At 44.9% G+C, this 18271-nt stretch overlaps 1 protein-coding gene and 2 pseudogenes across 19 annotated transcripts in view; 1 reads left to right on the plus strand and 2 right to left on the minus strand.

The window, feature by feature from the left end:
- Positions 1-18271, plus strand: part of BLTP1 (bridge-like lipid transfer protein family member 1) — a 454074-nt gene that overhangs the window by 195125 nt on the left and 240678 nt on the right. For all 19 annotated transcript variants that reach the window (XM_077476843.1, XM_077476844.1, XM_077476848.1 and 16 more), the window contains exons 22-25: positions 98-274; positions 7088-7216; positions 9743-9862; positions 12102-12382. In XM_077476843.1, the coding sequence (XP_077332969.1) occupies positions 98-274; positions 7088-7216; positions 9743-9862; positions 12102-12382 (707 nt within the window). The remainder of the gene's footprint in view (positions 1-97; positions 275-7087; positions 7217-9742; positions 9863-12101; positions 12383-18271) is intronic.
- LOC143978427 (5S ribosomal RNA) lies at positions 10675-10793 on the minus strand (annotated as a pseudogene).
- Positions 10795-10913, minus strand: LOC143978042 (5S ribosomal RNA; annotated as a pseudogene).

Raw genomic sequence — 18271 nt, forward strand, 5'->3', positions numbered from 1 at the left:
TAGGCCAAAGACAAAACATTGCATATGTGTGTTTAGTTCATACATGCTTTTAAGATTTGTGTTGCTTGTCTCATGTATATTTTAATAATTTATGCAGAGGCCCACAGTAGATGGGATGCTTCGAGAAGGGCACATTAGCCTGTCTGGATTACAGCTACGTGCACATGCAAAGTTTTCTGCAGAAGGCCTACCTCTAGGCACAGATACATTGGAATATGCATGGCTAATAGATGTGCAAGCCGGTGCTCTTACTGCCATGGTCACAGTACCACAGGTAAGAATATAGTATATCCTTTTTTGTCAAAATATTTTTTTTCTTCTATTAAGATTCTTCAGTTGCTGCAGAGTCACTGGGGTTAGTGTTTGCAGGTTTTGGATCTTTTACGTTGCAGCTTCAGCTTGGGTCACTGTACTCTGACCCACCAGATAAAAGTTGCAGAGCCAATCTAGCCCCTGATGTCACCCCCTGGGCACTGGATTCTGCATTTGGTGTTCACCTAATCACATGGTTCAATGTATTGTTAACTGTAGGGTGCCCTGCAGGTCCAAGACTGAGGTCTGTCTGTTATGGTGAAGCCCCGGATCCCTTAGAGGGTATTCTTGCCAAATGGGCAAAGATTGTTGCATACGGCTTGTCCCTACCTTTGTGGAGGAACTGCAGGACTGAAAATGGCCGAAGTGAGTAAAGGGCTATTGCACTTTAAATGGGAGGCCAATTGAACTAGGGGTTTATCCACACAGTGCTGGCTGTAGTGTTTTTAGTCACAGGCAGGGCATCAAGAGAGGTTTGCTATCGGTTTTAGTTCGGCACCGTTTTTTGATTTTTGGACTTTGACCTTGACTGAGATTGTGCAGCCCCTTTTTAGGTCAGGCACGTCATTTTAGGACAGAAAGTCAAAAATGATGAGTCAGATTTCAGCTGGCAGAGCCACAAGTGGTCCCCTTCTACCTCTCCTCCACCTCTGTTCACCCTTGCAAACCCTGCCAGGTAACGTATTGCTGTAATCCTGCCCAAATTCTGGCTGTCTGGTCCAAGGCCTTGCACTGGCAGCATGGTTCTGTACTTACAGATCCTTTTATCTTCCAACATATGGAGATACTACCTGTGGTCCTGTGCTATTTTGTCCATGGGCTAGTGGATATGGTTTGCCAAATATCCAGAATGGGCCTTCTTTATGTACATATGCAGAAGGCTCTTTGGCTTAGATCTTGTCTAGAGAGATTTAGTGCAAAAAGCTCCTCTTGAGAATGCTTTTACTGAGGAATGCCGTATTCCCTAGCCAAATCCCTAGCAACCATTATAAAGTAAATCTCAGTTGGTGGGGAGGGCTATGGGTATGGCAGAGTAATTCCCTTTATATCAGAAAAAGAAGGCAAAAAACGCTGATGGCAAAACTAAAAAAATAATTTGTTTTCAGGTTTCCAACACTAATCCTGGAACCCAGTTCCTTCATAAGCCCTGAATCCCCAAATCTGTCAAGTCCGGTGGCATGCCCGCATCACAACAAGGAAGCTCCCCCAATCTAAAAAGGGGGGGGGGCATCTTTTGGCTTTCACGTGGCCTCCACGTGCTTCATGTTGTCAAACTTGCCAGTGGCCCTGGTAAGATTGGCTGACCTCTATGCTGCTCTGAAGAATCTCCTCTCCCAAGGAGACATAACCATGGTGGTGGAGGGAGAGGTTTTAGGGTTTATATTTCAACCTGTTCACTGTTCCCTGTGGAGAAAGCAGACATCTGCCCCATACTGAATCTAAAGTCTCTCAACCATTTTCTTTGGGTTAAAAAAATCTGTATGAAATTTGCCTGGTCAAGTCATTGCTTCCCTTCACCTGAGAGATTTTCTTGGTGTCTGTGGACATCAGGGGTGTATATTTACATGTTCCAATCTTCCCACCACACATACGCTACTTGCATTTTTGCTCTGGAAATGCATTACAGATTTCTGGCCCTTCACTTTGGCTTGTCCACTGCACCTTGTGTCTTCACCAAGATGCCAGCCTCTCTGCTTGCTCTATTACGCTCTCCCCCATCCCCATAGTGGAATATCTGAATCACCTTATTCTCTCAGAACAATCAGCACAGGCTCTATCAGCCAACATCCTTTGGACTGTTTAGATCCTATAGAGCAGGGATATTAATTAGCGGACCTCCAGCTGTTGCAGAACTACAAATCCCATGAGGCATAGCAAGACTGACAGCCACAAGCATGACACGCAGAAGCATGATGGGACTTGTAGTTTTGCAACAGCTGGAGGTCTGCTAATCGCAGATTCCTGCTATTGAGGCTCGAGTGGATCTTAAATTTTCAGAATTCAGTGCTGAAACCAACATTGCTTGGCATTTCTAGGCCTTGTCCCGGATACAGACCTATGCCAAGTTTTTCTTCCACTGGACAAACTCCAGACTTGTTGGTTCAATGGTCAGACTCTACAGTCCAGGGGCCAGCCTACCCTCTTTTTTTTTTGCATGAAGGCTCTAGTCCCATATACCCATTTTCATTCCAGACCATTGAGATTTAACATTTTGGTGATATTGGACAGGTAAGCTCAGTCTCTGGGCCACCACATCTCCCTAACCTCAAAACCAGGCTTGACTTGGTCCGGTGATAAATAATTCTGACTGCAGAAATCAGAAAATTCTTCTTCCTGATGGTCTTGAAAGTTCTTACAACGGACAAGGAATTTTGTCTCCATAGAAAGCTCATCTTTTGATTAAAGCCTGGAGTCAATAGGTTATATCTTCAACACTGGATCTCTTGTCTCTGAGCTTATTCAACAAAGATTCAGGCAGCTGATACCACAGCAGGGGCTTACATCAACCATCAGGGAACTGGAAGTCTCGAGGCTTAAAGAGAAGGGAATCTAAGTCTCACTTGAGCAAAAAGTCATTTTGCAGCTCTGTCCGCTGTGCACACCCTGGGCATATAATATTGGCAGATGGGGGTCCTCAGTCATCTGGATTCATGGAGTGGTCTCTTCACCCTGAGGTGTTTCTAGACCTATGTTGAAGGTGGGTTATGCTGTACATTGACCTTCTGGCTCGCAGGTTTATTAACAAACTGGACAGTTTTGTCTCCAGAAGCAAGTATTCCCTGGTTACTCAGTTGGATCAATTCATCCTAAATCAGGGATATGCAATTAGTGGACCTCCAGCTGTTGCAAAACTACAAGTCCCATCATGCCTCTGCCTCTGTGTGTCATGCTTGTGGCTGTCAGTCTTGCTATGCCTCATGGGAGTTGTAGTTCTGCAACAGCTGGAGGTCCGCTAATTGCATATCCCTGTCCTAAATTATGCCCTTCACAGGATCAATTTGGAAAGCATTCTGGTCATTCACACTGGGATAGGCCAGGTAGCTGCGATACTCAGACCTGATCAGGCTCTTGGCAGACTCTGTGGGACCTCCCAGATTGGCCAGATCCTCTGTTTCAAGGACCGAACATTTGTTTGTTAAAGAGGGAGTCCATCCGAAAAAATATATTAAAAGCCAGCAGCTATAAATACTACCGCTACTGACTTTTAATAAATGGACACTTACCTTTCCTGGGGTCCAGCGATGTCAGCAGCCAAGGCCGATCGATCTCTCGGCTGCTGCCGCCGCCATTCTCTGTGAGGGAATCAGGAAGTGAAGCATTGCGGCTTCACTTCCCGGATCCCTACGGTGCATGCGCGAGTCGCGGAGCACAATGAGACTGGCCTGCGCTGTCTCTGGGACTCATGTGTGTCCCAGCAGACAGCACAGTGGGACAGGAAGAGGCATAGACTCCCGTGGGAGTCTATGCCCGGAAGTGGGTGCAAATACCTGTCTTAGACAGGTATCTGAACCCCCTCCCCCCTGAAAGGTGCCAACTGTAGCACCGGAGGGGGGAGGGTTCTGATGAGCAGAAGTTCTACTTTAGGGTGGAACTCCGCTTTAAAGCCCAGGTCCTGAGGAATAAGTGTACCTAAATTCATTTTCTTTCCACTCCTAAACTTCATAAGGGGATTTCCATCAATTGTGTAGATGTGGTCTGGGCTGTTTTAATTTATTTCCCAGCTACAGCTGCCTCTCGTCAGTCAGACTTTCTGCCTATCCTGAAGGCAGATTCTCCTTCCCCAACTGCTAGGTTTTGCCAGCTCAGTAGTCAAGCGTATGACCTCAGTGGCAAGAATTCACATTTTATGGTCAAAAAACCTGCTAGAGCAGTTAGTACTCCCTGGGCTTTTATCATTTTGCCAGGCAGATGTTCAGGCTTCAACTGATGCAGGCTTCAGTCTTTTGCTGTTGTTTCTTTACGGGTTTTAGCTATGATGGTCTGGTACTGTCCCCTCATGAATGTCTAAAATGCTTCCCATATTGTGCCCACCCCTTCTGATCCCGGATCCAGAGCCTGGACAACCGCCAGAGCTGGTCTGATTTTAAGATTGCTTTGCTGTTTGCCTGTCCATATCTGAGTCCGGTGGTAAATTAAAATCTCCCAAAAGGACAATATTGTCACTAGCGTACTCTGCCACCTTCCCCGTGATCCTATTCAACAGCGCAAGAGAGGCAGGAGGCGGCAAGTATAAACCTACAATAATCCACTTTAAACAGTGTATTTGTGCATGAACGATAACATATCTACCTTCCAGGTCCAAGAGCTTATGAGGAGTCACTTGTGCACCATTACACTCACGCCTCTCACAAAAGTCGAGCAGGTGGAGTGGTAGTGGTGCCCAACCGAAGGTTTTTTCAGTGGCATAGTTCTACTTCCCGCCAAGTGAGTCTTCTGGAACACACAAAGGTGTGTATTGTATGTCTTGATAAATTGGAACAAGTGGAATCTCTTTATTGGAGAATTCAGCCCCCTAGTGTTCCAAGATAATATGTTAAATGAGGACATTGGAGTTACCATCCATTAGATAAGATTGAGGAGCAAAGGTAAACACTACCCCCAACCTAGGCCACCAGACCCAAAGGAAACAGTAAAGGTTATGCGGCAGTAATAAACATCGAAGCACAGTAATAGATAATGGTAATGTCATGCAATAATGAACAAACATAAAACCAAATAACACAAGGGCCCATATATCGTGGTGCTCTGCTACAGTATCCTCTGTCTGCCCCACTCTTTTCAGTGACTCTAGAGTGGAGCTTGTCCAGGTCTTGTCGCATTAGGCCCATGTACATCTGAACTGCCTCCATTTCCGCAGTCAGCATGGCCTGGCAGGTAGCAATAGCCGCCATCCTGTCTGTGAGGTCTGGTGGTGGGGAGTCAGCCGACTCCAAAGCATCTGTCTGAGAGGCCATGTGGGATCGGGCGCGTGGAGCGGGCCGTCACGTGGGAGGCCGAGGCCGGCGGAGATTCCTCCGATATCGGAGGAAAGCAAAGCTTCTTCCCAGTCAGTGCGCTGGAAGATCTGCATCTCATCCAGGGGACAAACGGTCACAGCAGGAGGAAATACATCCTCAGGAGCTGAAATATCAGCAGCGATGTGACAGAGTTTCAGAGAAATTGGCTGCTCACGTCGCCATCTTGGACACGCTCCCCAAGAAAAGGAATTTACAGGTGTGATGTGGGGGTTTTCACTTGGTAGTGGTGCTTCCCAGTAATTTCAGCCCTCTCCAAAAATGCCTTTTAAGTCCTTTCTGGCCCACTTTTACTAATAAAATGTAAAATAATCACACAAAAAATCAGTTTGCCACACAGGGGTTTCCACCATCAACATATATTTAGCCTGCTGGCTCTCTAACAACGCTGCTGCGCAGACCTTTTGCCTTGGTCCTGTAGAACCTCTAACACAGCACCATACAAGCTCTCTACCTTGGCTCTTTTCCAACTCCTTGCTGCTCTGTCACCAACTGCACCTATACTGTGCAGGCATACACAATCTGGTTGCCCTGTGTAGCCTCTCTGATCTCTGGGGAGGGATTGGAGTCCTCCTGTCCCCTATGCAGAGACCTCCTGTCTCTCAGTTGGAGCTTTTTTCACCACCTTTTATTTTATTTAATATTTTCTAAAATTATTATTAACTAGTATTCCATGCTGCCCGATCCTTTGTATAACTATTCTTCTAGGTTCCTTTCTTGTTTTTTTTTGGACTGTGGTATCCATGTCTAATGACACTGCATTGAACCCTTTTGGAGCATTTTGTTAAGTATTCCTTTTCTGACACCAGGGAGCAATAACACATTTTGTCGAAGTGTGCTAAGCTCTACTTTTGGACACCTATGTGTATGACCCTAAATGACAAAAGCAGTAGAACAATAAACAGGTAGTGCTTTTCCACCGATCTTAAATGACCAAACTATCCCTCTTTATACTATGGCTGAATTACAGAATTCCTCAGGCTGTTATAAGATACTAGAGTGGCAATCTTGCATTAAAACCTGTATGTCTGTGGAGCAATGCATAATTTTAAAGTTGAAATTGATCTGAAACTTATTTGAAAATAATAATTATCTTATTATTCACACAAAGTAAAACTTTTAACTTTCCATTTGAAAACGCAGTTGGTTTATAGGCTGGAATTTCCTGGAGTATTCTGCTATTAATGTGTTTTTAATGGATAATGTGCCCTAACTTATGGAAACGATATGCCTTGAGTCCACTAAGTAATTACTTCCCAATTCCTCTCTTGGATTATAATGGTTGTCGCCTTGCAGATAGAATATTGAATTTTTTGTGAGCAGACCGAAGCAGCATTTGAACTGTGCCTGCAAACATATCACAGCTGTGCACTTTCTCTCTATATAGACCAAATGTTATAATCAGATAAGTATGAGGGAGAGTGAAAAGTAGCCCACTTTTTAAAATGTATTGCATAAAGCTATGCAGCAGTATACTGCTGAGCAAAAAAATAAGGTAAATGTGCTGTTACTCAGAATTGATAAATATGTAACTTCTATTTTTAGAGAACACGATCTTGAATAACACATTGTATAAGCAGGCACTATGTACCCAAGTCTTAAAAATAATGTGACTATACAGGGGGTTAGATTATGTGGCAGCAAGGTTAAATTCTTCTTTTAATTATCAAGCTGTGCCCATATGTTACTCATTTTTATTTTTGCCACTTCTGATTACATTGCCTTAGCCTTTAACTTGTGAGTAACCTGCTGTCTTGCAGGTGGTATGTTTGCTGGATTGGGGGCAGACCTTTGTGTTCCATGTCGCATGTAATGAGTTCCAGATGGAGAGGCCGAAGTCTGTGGTGATCTGCCAGCATGGCATCGATCAGAGATTTTGTGACGCTAAGGTTGGTATTGCAATGTTCAGCTTCAATTAGAGATATAAGGGGCTGATCAAATTTCCAGAATGTATAATGCCCCAAAATATTTCCTTTACTTTATTATTATTTCATTATGTTATATACTTTGCCATTCATTCACAAGTGTCAGTGGAACCCTGAACAGCGTTAGTTTGAATACTCATTTAAAGTATAAATAAAGGCATAACCCTTTTTTTTTTTTTAGTTTTGGACAGAGTGGAGATGGATTCGAATACCTGTCAGGTTTCTATTGCTACCGCTAGCTCTGCCTCTGTAAGGGAGGTTCACCCTCTCTATTTGTATGGTTTACAATTATCATTGAAAGTTAAAAGAAAATCCCAAATTTTGGGTTGTCCCCAGAACTGTGGTGAAATCTTCCAATTGGGATACTAGTTGGTGACATGGGGGTCCCCAAGAGGTTCCCTTAATTTGGAGGGATTTCCTCTCACTTACTTATTTGGCTATGGGCCAGGGAGTGAAGGGAAATCTTCCCAATGGGACACAGATGGCAAAAAAAAACAAAAAACTGGCAGGAGTTCTAACCTTCACTTACTCCATCCAAAATGTAAAACATAAAAGTTTTGCCTATAGTTCTACTTTAAGAACCAAAATATAACTGGAGAACCATTTTGTTTTTACTAATATGTTCTTTGTAAATCATTTTTTGAAAAGTAGCTTGATGAATTTATTCTGGTCTTGCTTTTTATCCGTCTTGTCTCCTTTCTTGTGTTTTCTTCACACTAGTTGCTTTCTTTTCTTCTGCCCTTATTCATACATTATCTGTGTTCTTCTCATTTTCTTCTCCGAATGTGTGTATGATAAGCTAAAGTCCTGCAAGCAGCATCTTTGGGGCAGGTTGGGAGCGCTGTATTAAGCACCTTGCCCATTGCAATGAATGTGCAGCACAGCTTTGAAAATGTTGCAAATCTGGACTTTTAACCCTTTTTTTTCAGGTAAAAAGTGTCCTGCTAGCGCCGCAAAAATGAGCGGCGCTTTAGCGCTAGCGCCCGGCGCTGCCAGTGAGAAAGTAGTCTAAGGCTGGGTTCACATATATGCAGGGCCAGTTTATGTACAAACTTTGGAGTGGTTTTCATTCAGCTGCTCAGGTGTGATTTGACACCTAAATCGCACCTCACCCAGACTGAAAAATGCACAGGGCCCTTTTTTTAATTCGCACCACTACCAGCCCACATATATGTAAACCAGCTCCATTGAAATCCTGTCTGGTTCACTTGTTATGCGAATTGGATGAGATTCAAAAGGCATCCGATTCACATATATGTGGCTTTGCTGGGACACTTGGGACCCATTGGCTCCCAGTGATGTCAGTCAAAGCCAGTGATGAGGGAGCAGGGCCAAGTCCCGCTGTCTGTGCCAGTTGAAGCAGCAGCATGGCTCAGGAGCGAGCACGCATGAGTGCCCCCATGGCAAGTGGCTTCCCATTGGGGCACTGGAGAAAGAGGAGGGGCCAGGAGGGACGGTGGGGGACCCAAGAAGAGGAGGTGCGTGGCTGCTCTGTATAATTCTATTGCACAGAGCAGGTAAGTATAGAAATGTTTGTTGTTTGAAAAAGTTATTTTTTAATCTCTTTAAAGATATGCACAATCTTGGCACCCCATTCTAAAATGTAAAAAAAAAAAATATATATATATATATATATATATACACATTTTCTATAATGCAGCAGCATCCACACACATGAGCCAGTCAACATTAGAGGCAATCTATTCCTCCACCTTTGCAAACTGGTAACTGACTAGTATTCCAGGGTTTCTCTTCTCCCTCAGTTTCTCTCCCTCACTCAGCTAACATGACCCCAGTGCGGACAGAGAAGGCGCAGGGGAGGGCAAACAACAATGCTGTGCAATCACCTGACATTCTCCTTATCAACTGATGACATCATGGGTTGTTAGGATGCCAGTAACTGACCCGCATGGTGCCCAAGGTTGTAATGCTGCACGATAAACACTTTGGTTTTGCGTAACAAAAAGGCCTCGCTAGCTTGTTGAAAATGTTTGGGCATTTGGGGCAATTTTTAACCATTTTGCCAGAAGGCCCCCTGATTGAGAAAGGGTGAGCTAATCTATTCCCTAGTTTAAATGAAGAACATAAAAGATCCCAGAGACATGTAATCCTTAAAGCCATTGTTATCATCTTACTTACAAATGCTGAGCGACACTTTGTGCCTAATATTAAAAGAGTGAAATCAGAATTGCAGCACTTTTTTGTTGCCTTTTTCTGTTTTTCTTCTCCCACCTACTATATGAATAAAAAGGCAAAGCTATTTGTTTCTTACTTTTAAAAGGGACTTTTGCCTTTTGGGCCCTCCTTGTCCAGGTAAAATCTATTCATTTTAACAGAGGAAATCAGGAAAAGGAACGTGAAAGTAGAGCCACTATTTTTCTTTTATCTTCTGTTTCATTGCTATTTTTCTGTATCTTTGCTTTTTCTGTATTTTAGTGGACATTCTGTTAGGAAGCTAAATGTGCCCATGTTATGTGTTGCTTTTTGCAGTTAAGCTGCTATCCAGGACCATGTCTGACAGCGGATGACCTAAAATACAGAATGACGCGACTCTCAGCTGATGGAGCGGATCTCTACATTGTAGAACATGGCTGCGCTACAAACCTGAAAGTGAGTTTTTCGGAGAAACACATAGCAGTACGTGATTTATTTGAAGCTGTGACAGTTAAAATTAGAGGTCCTTTTTTGTTTGAGTTGACAATGCAATTTGTCCTAAATAATTTTCTTATTTCACAAAAACAAACAAACATACGATTTAGGAAGGCTGTTACTGTCTCTGACTCAGAGCCTCAAGTTTTGCTTTTGTTTTTGTAGCAAATGTGAGTCTAAGATTAATAGGCCAGTGATTAAGAAAAAGTGGAGGAAAAGAAAAGGAAAAATGTTAGTGAGCGCACTCAATTGACACCAGGAATGTCACTTTTGATGACCATGTGAAAAAGGCCTTTCTATCAGGAGGTGTGAGGTGCACTCAGGCACCAAGGATGTGTGAGGTACACTCAGGCTCCAAGGACTATATAAAGAGAAAACTGCGCCAGCAATGAGTCCAACAAGGTCCACGACAGACCGAAGGGTAAGTGTCACTGAAAATAGATGTCAGATGCAGTGAATCAACTCAGTACAGTCTGTTGGTAAAACATATGTCCATATGTGTAATGGAGTAAACACCTCTGTGATCCACAAATTAAGTGAAAAAAACACCACCGTATGGAAAGCCGCTTACCAGGGGGCAAACCCAAATCAGCATTCGGCTATAACCCAGCCACGGCCTTTAACATCAGGAATGCAAGACTCAGAGGATGCCTCTCAGGTTGTGCAGGATGCTAGCCTCTTTCCATAAAACATGCGGTCCATGGAATCGTACCCTCACACCGATTCTCCTCCACCAAGCTCACCACTCTGCCTGACCGCTAGGCGCACACCCTTACCTACAGCACCTGGTATTCCCACGTGGTCTCCCATCCAGGTACTAACCAGACCCAACCCTGCTTAGCCTCCGTGATCAGATGAGATCGGGCACCTTCAGGGTGATGTGGCCATAGGCTTACCTACGGCACCTGGTATTCCCAGGCGGTCTCCCATCCAGGTACCAACCAGGCCCGACCCTGCTTAGCCTCCGAAATCAGATGAGATTGAGCGCTTTCAGGGTGATATGGCCGTAAGCTGTGTACCGGGCGGTCAGGCAGAGTGGTGTGCTCGGTGGGGGAGAAGCGGTGTGAGGGTATGATTCCACGGACCGCATGTTTTATGGAAAGATCCTAGCATCCTGCACAACCCATGAGAGGCATCCTCTTGAGTCTTCCATTCCTGATGTTAAAGGCCGTGGCTGGGTTATAGCCGAATGCTGATTTGGGCTTGCCCTCTGGTAAGCGGTTTTCCATACGGCGGTGTTTTTTTTCACTTAATTTGTGGATCATAGAGGTGTTTACTCCATTACACATATGGACATATGTTTTACCAAGAGACTGTACTGAGTTGATTCACTGCATCTGACATCTGTTTTAGATGACACTTACCCTTCGGTCTCTTGTGGACCTTGTTGGACTCATTGCTGGCGCAGTTTTCTCTTTGTATATTGCTTATTGTGTTTATCTCACCCAAACTGCAGCCTTTTTAGTTTTTCTGTTTTTCAAGAGTAGCGCAGTTTTTTCACTACCTAGGCCCCAAGGACTGTTGTGCCCTCACACACTGCACAACAAGTATGGGCAAACATTGTTCAGTTCCTCCTTTTTTGTCTTTGTTACAGTTGTACTTGTCAAACAGGCAGCTTCAGCAGAAACACTGTTTATACAGGGATGAGGGCGGGTTCTGAAGGCCAATATGGGGGTGGCCCCTGTAGCAGGGCTGTGATTGGCTGTAATTTAGCCCCATTTACTAGACCAGGAAGAGGAGGAGGAGGAGGAGAGCCAGAGACGCAGTTTTACTGTACTGTGAGACAGAATATCACTTACTACTGGGCATTGAGCTCTGTCATCTACTCCTGAGCCCTGAACTATGCACCACTTACCTTTGACCCCTGAACTCTGTAATAAGTGGCGCAGAGTTCAGAGGTCAGTTGCAAGTGATGCAGGTTGCAGAGGTCAATAATAAGTGACTCAGAGGTCAGTAGTAAGTAGTTTTGTGTGTGACAACAAATAAGTCACAGTACATTTGGAGGTAAATGCAGATTGTGTAGTCTACATTCACATTTGCATCTATTTACTTTGAGTATGACCTGCAACACCATAGCAATCCGCAGCCCAGTAATAAGCCCTAGTTAAATTCCTGTTTAAAATGTCTCTACAGCTTTGTAGTTGCTTGTTGATTTCTTTATATAATAACTTATTCTTTGTTATGGCGTTTTATTTTCTAGATGGGTGCTATCAGGCTTGCAAACTGCAATCTACATAACCAAGCTGTTGGTGAAGGCATTAGTGCTGCAATTCAAAATGTGCAGCTGAAGCAGTACATTGAACAGCTGGACAGCAGCAGAATAGGGCTGCAACCTGCAGTCCTGCGCAGAGCTTACTGGCTGGAGACAGGCTCTGTCGTTTTAGGACTCATTACTGCAGATATCGCCCTGGCTGCTGATCATTCTTCTAAACATGAGGTCCAAAGGCACTTTCTAGAAACTCATGACAACAGGACTAAAAGGTAAGTGACTTGATCTCCAGGCCACTTTCTTTGTCAGCTCTTATGACTGATTTATATAATATAGTACTAATGAGGCTGTCAAATTGCAGTAAAGAAAATACCCCAGATGAGGCTTGTTTGTGGAAAAGAAAATACATTTGTACAAATGCAGCTTATCAGTCTAAATATTATAATTTATATATAAATTTATAATATAAAGAGTTAGACATTGCTAAAAATCAGATTAAATATTTATACATTTTATCTATAAATTATAATCTCTGAAGTTACTTCATTGCAACATTACACAGGCCATAGATACGGGAAAAACAGGACTCTGTAATGCAGGAACTGACAGCCTTTTCGTGTGTCAGACAGAATTATTATTGCCTCTATTCTTTCCTCGCATTAAAAAAAAAATACCGAAGTCAAGACCAGACTCTTCAGTAAACATATTCCTTTATTTTACATTGCTGGACACATATATGGTATTAGGTAATACTCCACCTCCAGGTAATTGAACACTGGCAAATAGCAAGCCTGAAACCTAACCAAACATAGCCCTACCACTCCCAGCATACCTCCTTTTTTTTTCTTTTTTTAGCTAGGGTCCATAGGTGATGAACAAGCTCTTTCTTTGAAAGATTTTTTTCCCTTTTCTTGTGTGTGAACTTCTAGCAAATTTGATGTCCTGCTGCTTTGGTAGCAACACTGATTGGTTGCTTTAAGGCTTACTGCAGCCCTGTGGTAATGTACCCATATCCCACAGAATGGAAGTGAAGGCCTGTAAGCTATTAACTGGCACTGAACTCTATGAGAAGCACTAACCCTAGCACACTGCTGCATCAGCGTGTGAAAACTTGTGGGTGTTCCACAGGTCCAGGACCATGGTCCAGTGTCGTGGAGCCTAGATCCTGAAGACTCTGGTGGGAGTGGACTTACCGGGTGCAAATATGAAGATTGAGCTGAGTCTCTAAGGAAATGACAGCTTTGCAATGCAAGACTTCTTGGTAAGTGCCCCCTGATGGGGGGCAGTGGCAATTAACGGTTACTGGATTTTATCCCTTGAAGCACTTGCAGGAGATGAGAGGACAGTTAGGCATATTTAAATTTGGTGATATTTTTACTAGGGGACCTTGCTCTTTTTTTCGTGGGTAGTGTCTAACTATGGTGCATCCTCACGAGCACTAGCTGTGTAGGACACTGACTTGTGAGCTCTCTCCCTACAATACAGCAGAGGCGTTTCATCTGCGTTTGGGACCCCAGCCCTTCAGGTGATGTAACAATCACAGGCCTCTGACAAACTCTGGATCCGGGTTGAGTATCATTGGCATATGCTTCTACTAAGCACTTGATCTTAGATACAATGGGGTGGGGTTGGTCAGCTGTCAGATGGGATAGGGAAATTGTGGAACTTCCCTCCATGAGCTCTACCAGTAATTGTCCCCTGAATGGCAAACCTTCCTCCACTACATTGTCTAAGGAGGAATTCTCAGCTGCCATGTTCTCTATTTTGGACCAGCTGGCAGACATCCAAATGAATATGAGGCACACAGGCTGTAAATGCCTTCCCCAGAAGGGTTTCCCTGTGATATTTCTTTACTGAGCCTACATTGAGAAAGGGAGTGGTCGGGATAGGTGTTTTCTTCCACATTCAACTAATCCTCCAGGAAGATGTCATACTCGTAAATATACCGTGGTGGTCCTCATTGAGGTGCTGTGTAGCTGCAACAATTTTTTTTGCATCAGAAACCCTGTAACATTGGTCGCAAGCCCACATTTCAGTACCTCCACTTCTTCAAATTCCTTTCTGTACAGAAGTTTTGTATGGAATCTGGCTGGTCAGTGATTGCACCCCATTCATAAGGAGATTTTCTGAGATCAGTGGAGAGCAAAGATGCCTAAATGCAAATTTTTTTCAACCTCACCACTGCTGTCTGCATTATGCAATGGGATAAAAAAGAGATTTGTGGCTCTGCCATTTGACCTTGCCACAGCACCATAGGTTTTGCCAAGAAGCTGCCCTCCTGTACTGACTCTCCGTTAAGCACAGGAAATACCCATTTTGGGATATCTGGATTACCTGTTTCTATGGGAACAATCAGCAGATAGACTGTTAGTTATTGTTGAGAAGACTGTGCAGACTCTGAACTCCCCTGTGTCAGTGGTGGATCCATTTGTTTCGCTTTGAATATTGGGTCCTAGTCCTGGACATGGCCATTGGTACATGTTTTCCTTCGGTGGGGAAAGCGTCTGACCCTTTGGTCTAAAGTGCAGGATCTGCAGTCCTTGTCTCATCCCTCAGTTTGCTTCTGTATGAGGGTATTTGGGTTGATGATGTCATCTGAGGTGGGTCCACATGCCCAGTTTCACTCCAGACTGTTGCAAATCTACATTCTGACAGTATTGGCCAAAAGGCTCAATCCTTGGACCTACCCATACATCTAACCAGCATAGCCAGGATGGACCCCGAGTGGAGGTTCTCCAGTATTACACTAAAATCAGTGAAGTCCTTTCTCCTGGAATGTACTAACTATATATTTTTTACATTTATATTTCTAAAGCGCTTTTCTCCTAGAGGACTCAAAGCACTTTATCTGCCATAAACCCATACAAACATAAGGAGAACACACTTATTCAGATAGTGCCCTGAAGTAGGACCTGAATCAGGGACCCATTGTGCTGCAAGACAAAAATTCTAACCACTAAGCCACTGTGTTGCCCATGGAAGCCAGTCTGCCGGGCTGGAGAGGAGTCCTTGAGTCCCTATTGGTACTGGGAAACATGGTCGTTTGTGGAAGCTCGGCTATTGATCATTATTCTGGAGCCCAGGGCAATCCTACTGTTCCTTTAGCACTGGACCCCACTACTTCAGGCCTCCCAGTCAGGGTATAGCCTGGCTGTGCCTTGGCAATGTCAAGATGGCTGCTCTTAAAGAAGTGGAGTGCATTCTGATCTGGGCAGAACTTTACGCTCTGACCCTGTCCGCGGTGCACATTCCGGGTGTGGAAAATTAGACTTTCTTTTTTATACTTCACTGGACACAGAGTGAGGCTATTATATATTACTTACTGGGTTATATTTCATCTCCAGGTCAATGGACACTGATAGATCAAAGGTCTTTAGACAGGAAGTGATCCCCTATATAAGCCCTCCCATACAGGAAGTACTTCATTTTTTTTTTTACCAGTGTCTGCAAGTTGGATGGGCGTGTTTGTTTGAGCTCTCTCGAGCTCCAGGTCTTAAAGTCTCAGCACAGTTCTAAAAATGAATCAAGGAATTGACCAATTGGATCCATTTGAAACAAGCTTATATGCTAAGATAAATGGTACCCGAGCCTTGCAAAGAAGACACAAGGATTCTCCAAGGTTTTGCCTGTAATGCGACCACTGGGTGCCTGACCCTGTGTAGTGGAATCCTGGACTGCACAGAGCTAAGGCATCCCTGCAGGGTGCTGTACATGTCCAAGGGAGTGGACCATGAACATGAAAAGAGTACCCAATCCTTGAAGGTTCTTAAGTGACAGGAACCCACCATGATGGGTGAAGACTAGGCTCTTAGTTTCTAAGGTTGCCCTGCAACTGGACAGGTAAGTGAAGTCCCCCCTTATTTACTTATTATGGGGTGCCCCATGTGTGTAACAATCTGTCAATCTAGCTAAGGCTCGACACCTGTGTAGGGGTGACCACAGGGGGAGTTTGGGCTAGCTGCTGGTGTTTTAATTTGAGTACCTTTTTCCTGTTGTCTTTTGCTGATTTACCTTATAGAGAGTCTGCACACAGAGGTGCGCCATTGCGCAGCTTGGTGCACTATGGCGCATGTGCATTCACCAGAGTGCATGATCGTTCATGGCTGCTGGGCATCCATGGCGCACGCGGCTTGCCAGGCATTTTGTTGTGTGTGCACCGAGCCACACATGCACCGTAGCTCTGAGATGCTGTATGAGGATTCGTTCGCAGAGTGCCCCAGCGTACAGCCATCTGTGTAAATGGCTGACACGTGGCGCTTCCAGGGGACAGCTGTATATCATTCACTTCATAGCAACTCATTCCTCCTTACCCAGGTCATGTGAGTCACCAGGTGTTGGTTGGCAGGCTAAAGTGCTTAGCAAGATTGTTGCATAGGGGCTTGGTGAGCCCTATTAAAGTCTCCCTTCTGGGGAAAAATACTAAACCCAGGTACTCCCTTTTTGTGGCTTGTAATGTCTTCAAAAAAGAGGAGCGGGGTTAACACTACAGGGAAAGGCACACCTATGTCAGTAGCTCCTGAGGAGCCTAGTCGTAACCCTAGTGTTGTATCACCTGACAGACCAGAGGCTTTTGGGGAATCTGAGCCGCTGCGCCTGTCTGGTATTGTGCCTACAGTCAAAGCTGCTGCTTCACCTTTTATCACCAGGGACAAACTGTCCTCAGCCCTAGCTGGGTTAGAGTACAGGATTGCTGGCATGATTGCCTCCATCCCAGAGGGTGGCAAGAAGTGTGACAGATCCCCCTTCCTTGAGCCTCCTAATTTGGAGCAGGAATGGGTTGGGGAAGAGCTAGATGCCAAAGACTTAGGAGATGGCCTGGCAAATAAGTCTGCTTCTGAGGAACCTGTACCAGAAGATGTCCAGTTGGTATCAGCCTCTTAGTCGCAGAGGCTTTTGTCCAGACTCTTACCAAGATGGTTCGTTCTGCCTTTAAGTTACCTCCTGCAGAGGTTTCTGTGCCTCACTTGTCCTATTTGGGGTCCCTGAAGTCTCCTCAGGCTGCACAGGCTTTACCCTTGCACCCACTGTTGGAACAGGTGGTGTATGCAGATTGGGAACATACTGAAAGGATTTTCGTTCCTCCTTTTATATCCCATGGAGGAAAAGTTTGTTAAGAAATGGAGCATGCCAGCCATAGATTCGGCAGTCTCTTCCTTAAACAAGAACTTAACTTGTCCAGTGATAACGCACAGGACTTGAAAGACCCCGTTGACAAGAAACTGGAGTCATTAAAGGCTTCCTTTTCTTTGGCCAATTCACCTATTCAGCCAGCCGTCACAACAGTTAGTCTGCCAGTCCTTAAAGGATCAGGTCAGACGGTCGGACGGGCTTAACCAGGAGGATGATCTTGCTGAAAACAAGGCAGATATCCTGTGCGCCGTGTTTTGCTGTAGATGCCTTAAGGCTAGGTTCACACTATTGCGATGCGGGAACGCCGCGAATCCGCGGCGTTTTCCCGCATCGCTCACCTCCCGCCGGCAGTTCACACTGCCCTATGCGGACGGCTGGGGGTGTCAATGTTATGTTAATGACACCCCCAGATCCGTCGGCATATCGCAGTGCGATCTGCCGACTCGCACAGGAATCGGATCGCATGGTGTGAACCCCCATGCGATCCGATTCCGTTGCGGACCCAAAAAAGGGTCCTGTGCGAGTTTGCTGCGGGACAGCTGCGAGTTCAGCCATACTATCTGTATGGCTGAACTCGCAGTGCTACGGAGATCGGATGTGATTTGCTGTGCGAATCACATCCGGTTCTCCCCCCGCAGCGGTGTGAACCCAGCCTTAAGGATTCTGTAGAGCAGGTTTCTCGTTTGCCTCTCCTGTTTGAACACATGTCAGGGCTGGGCTCAGCCCTTCCTTCTCTGAGCTGTCCGCTCAGCTGTCAGCTAATTGCCAGCTCCTATCTCTCCACAGTTACTCAACTGTTGCTAATATGCTACTCGTCAGTCCTGCCTACTTAAGCCATCCAGTCCAGAGGAGCTCTGACTTCGCCTTTGTAAACATCACAGAGACTCTCCAGCATTCATGTTAAAAGACTTGCTTGGCTGACATCCCTTCTGGCTCCAGATCCTGCTTGCTGTTTTACTATGCTCATCTCCAGCTCCCTGGCGTTTGGCTTGTCTGACTACATGTTCCAGTTCCTGAACTCTGGCTATGTT

The sequence above is a fragment of the Lithobates pipiens genome, unplaced genomic scaffold, assembly GCF_037356315.1.
Source record: "Lithobates pipiens isolate NorthernLeopardFrog02 unplaced genomic scaffold, aLitPip1_a1.2 Scaffold_13, whole genome shotgun sequence".
In the NCBI taxonomy this organism is placed as follows: Eukaryota; Metazoa; Chordata; class Amphibia; order Anura; family Ranidae; genus Lithobates; species Lithobates pipiens.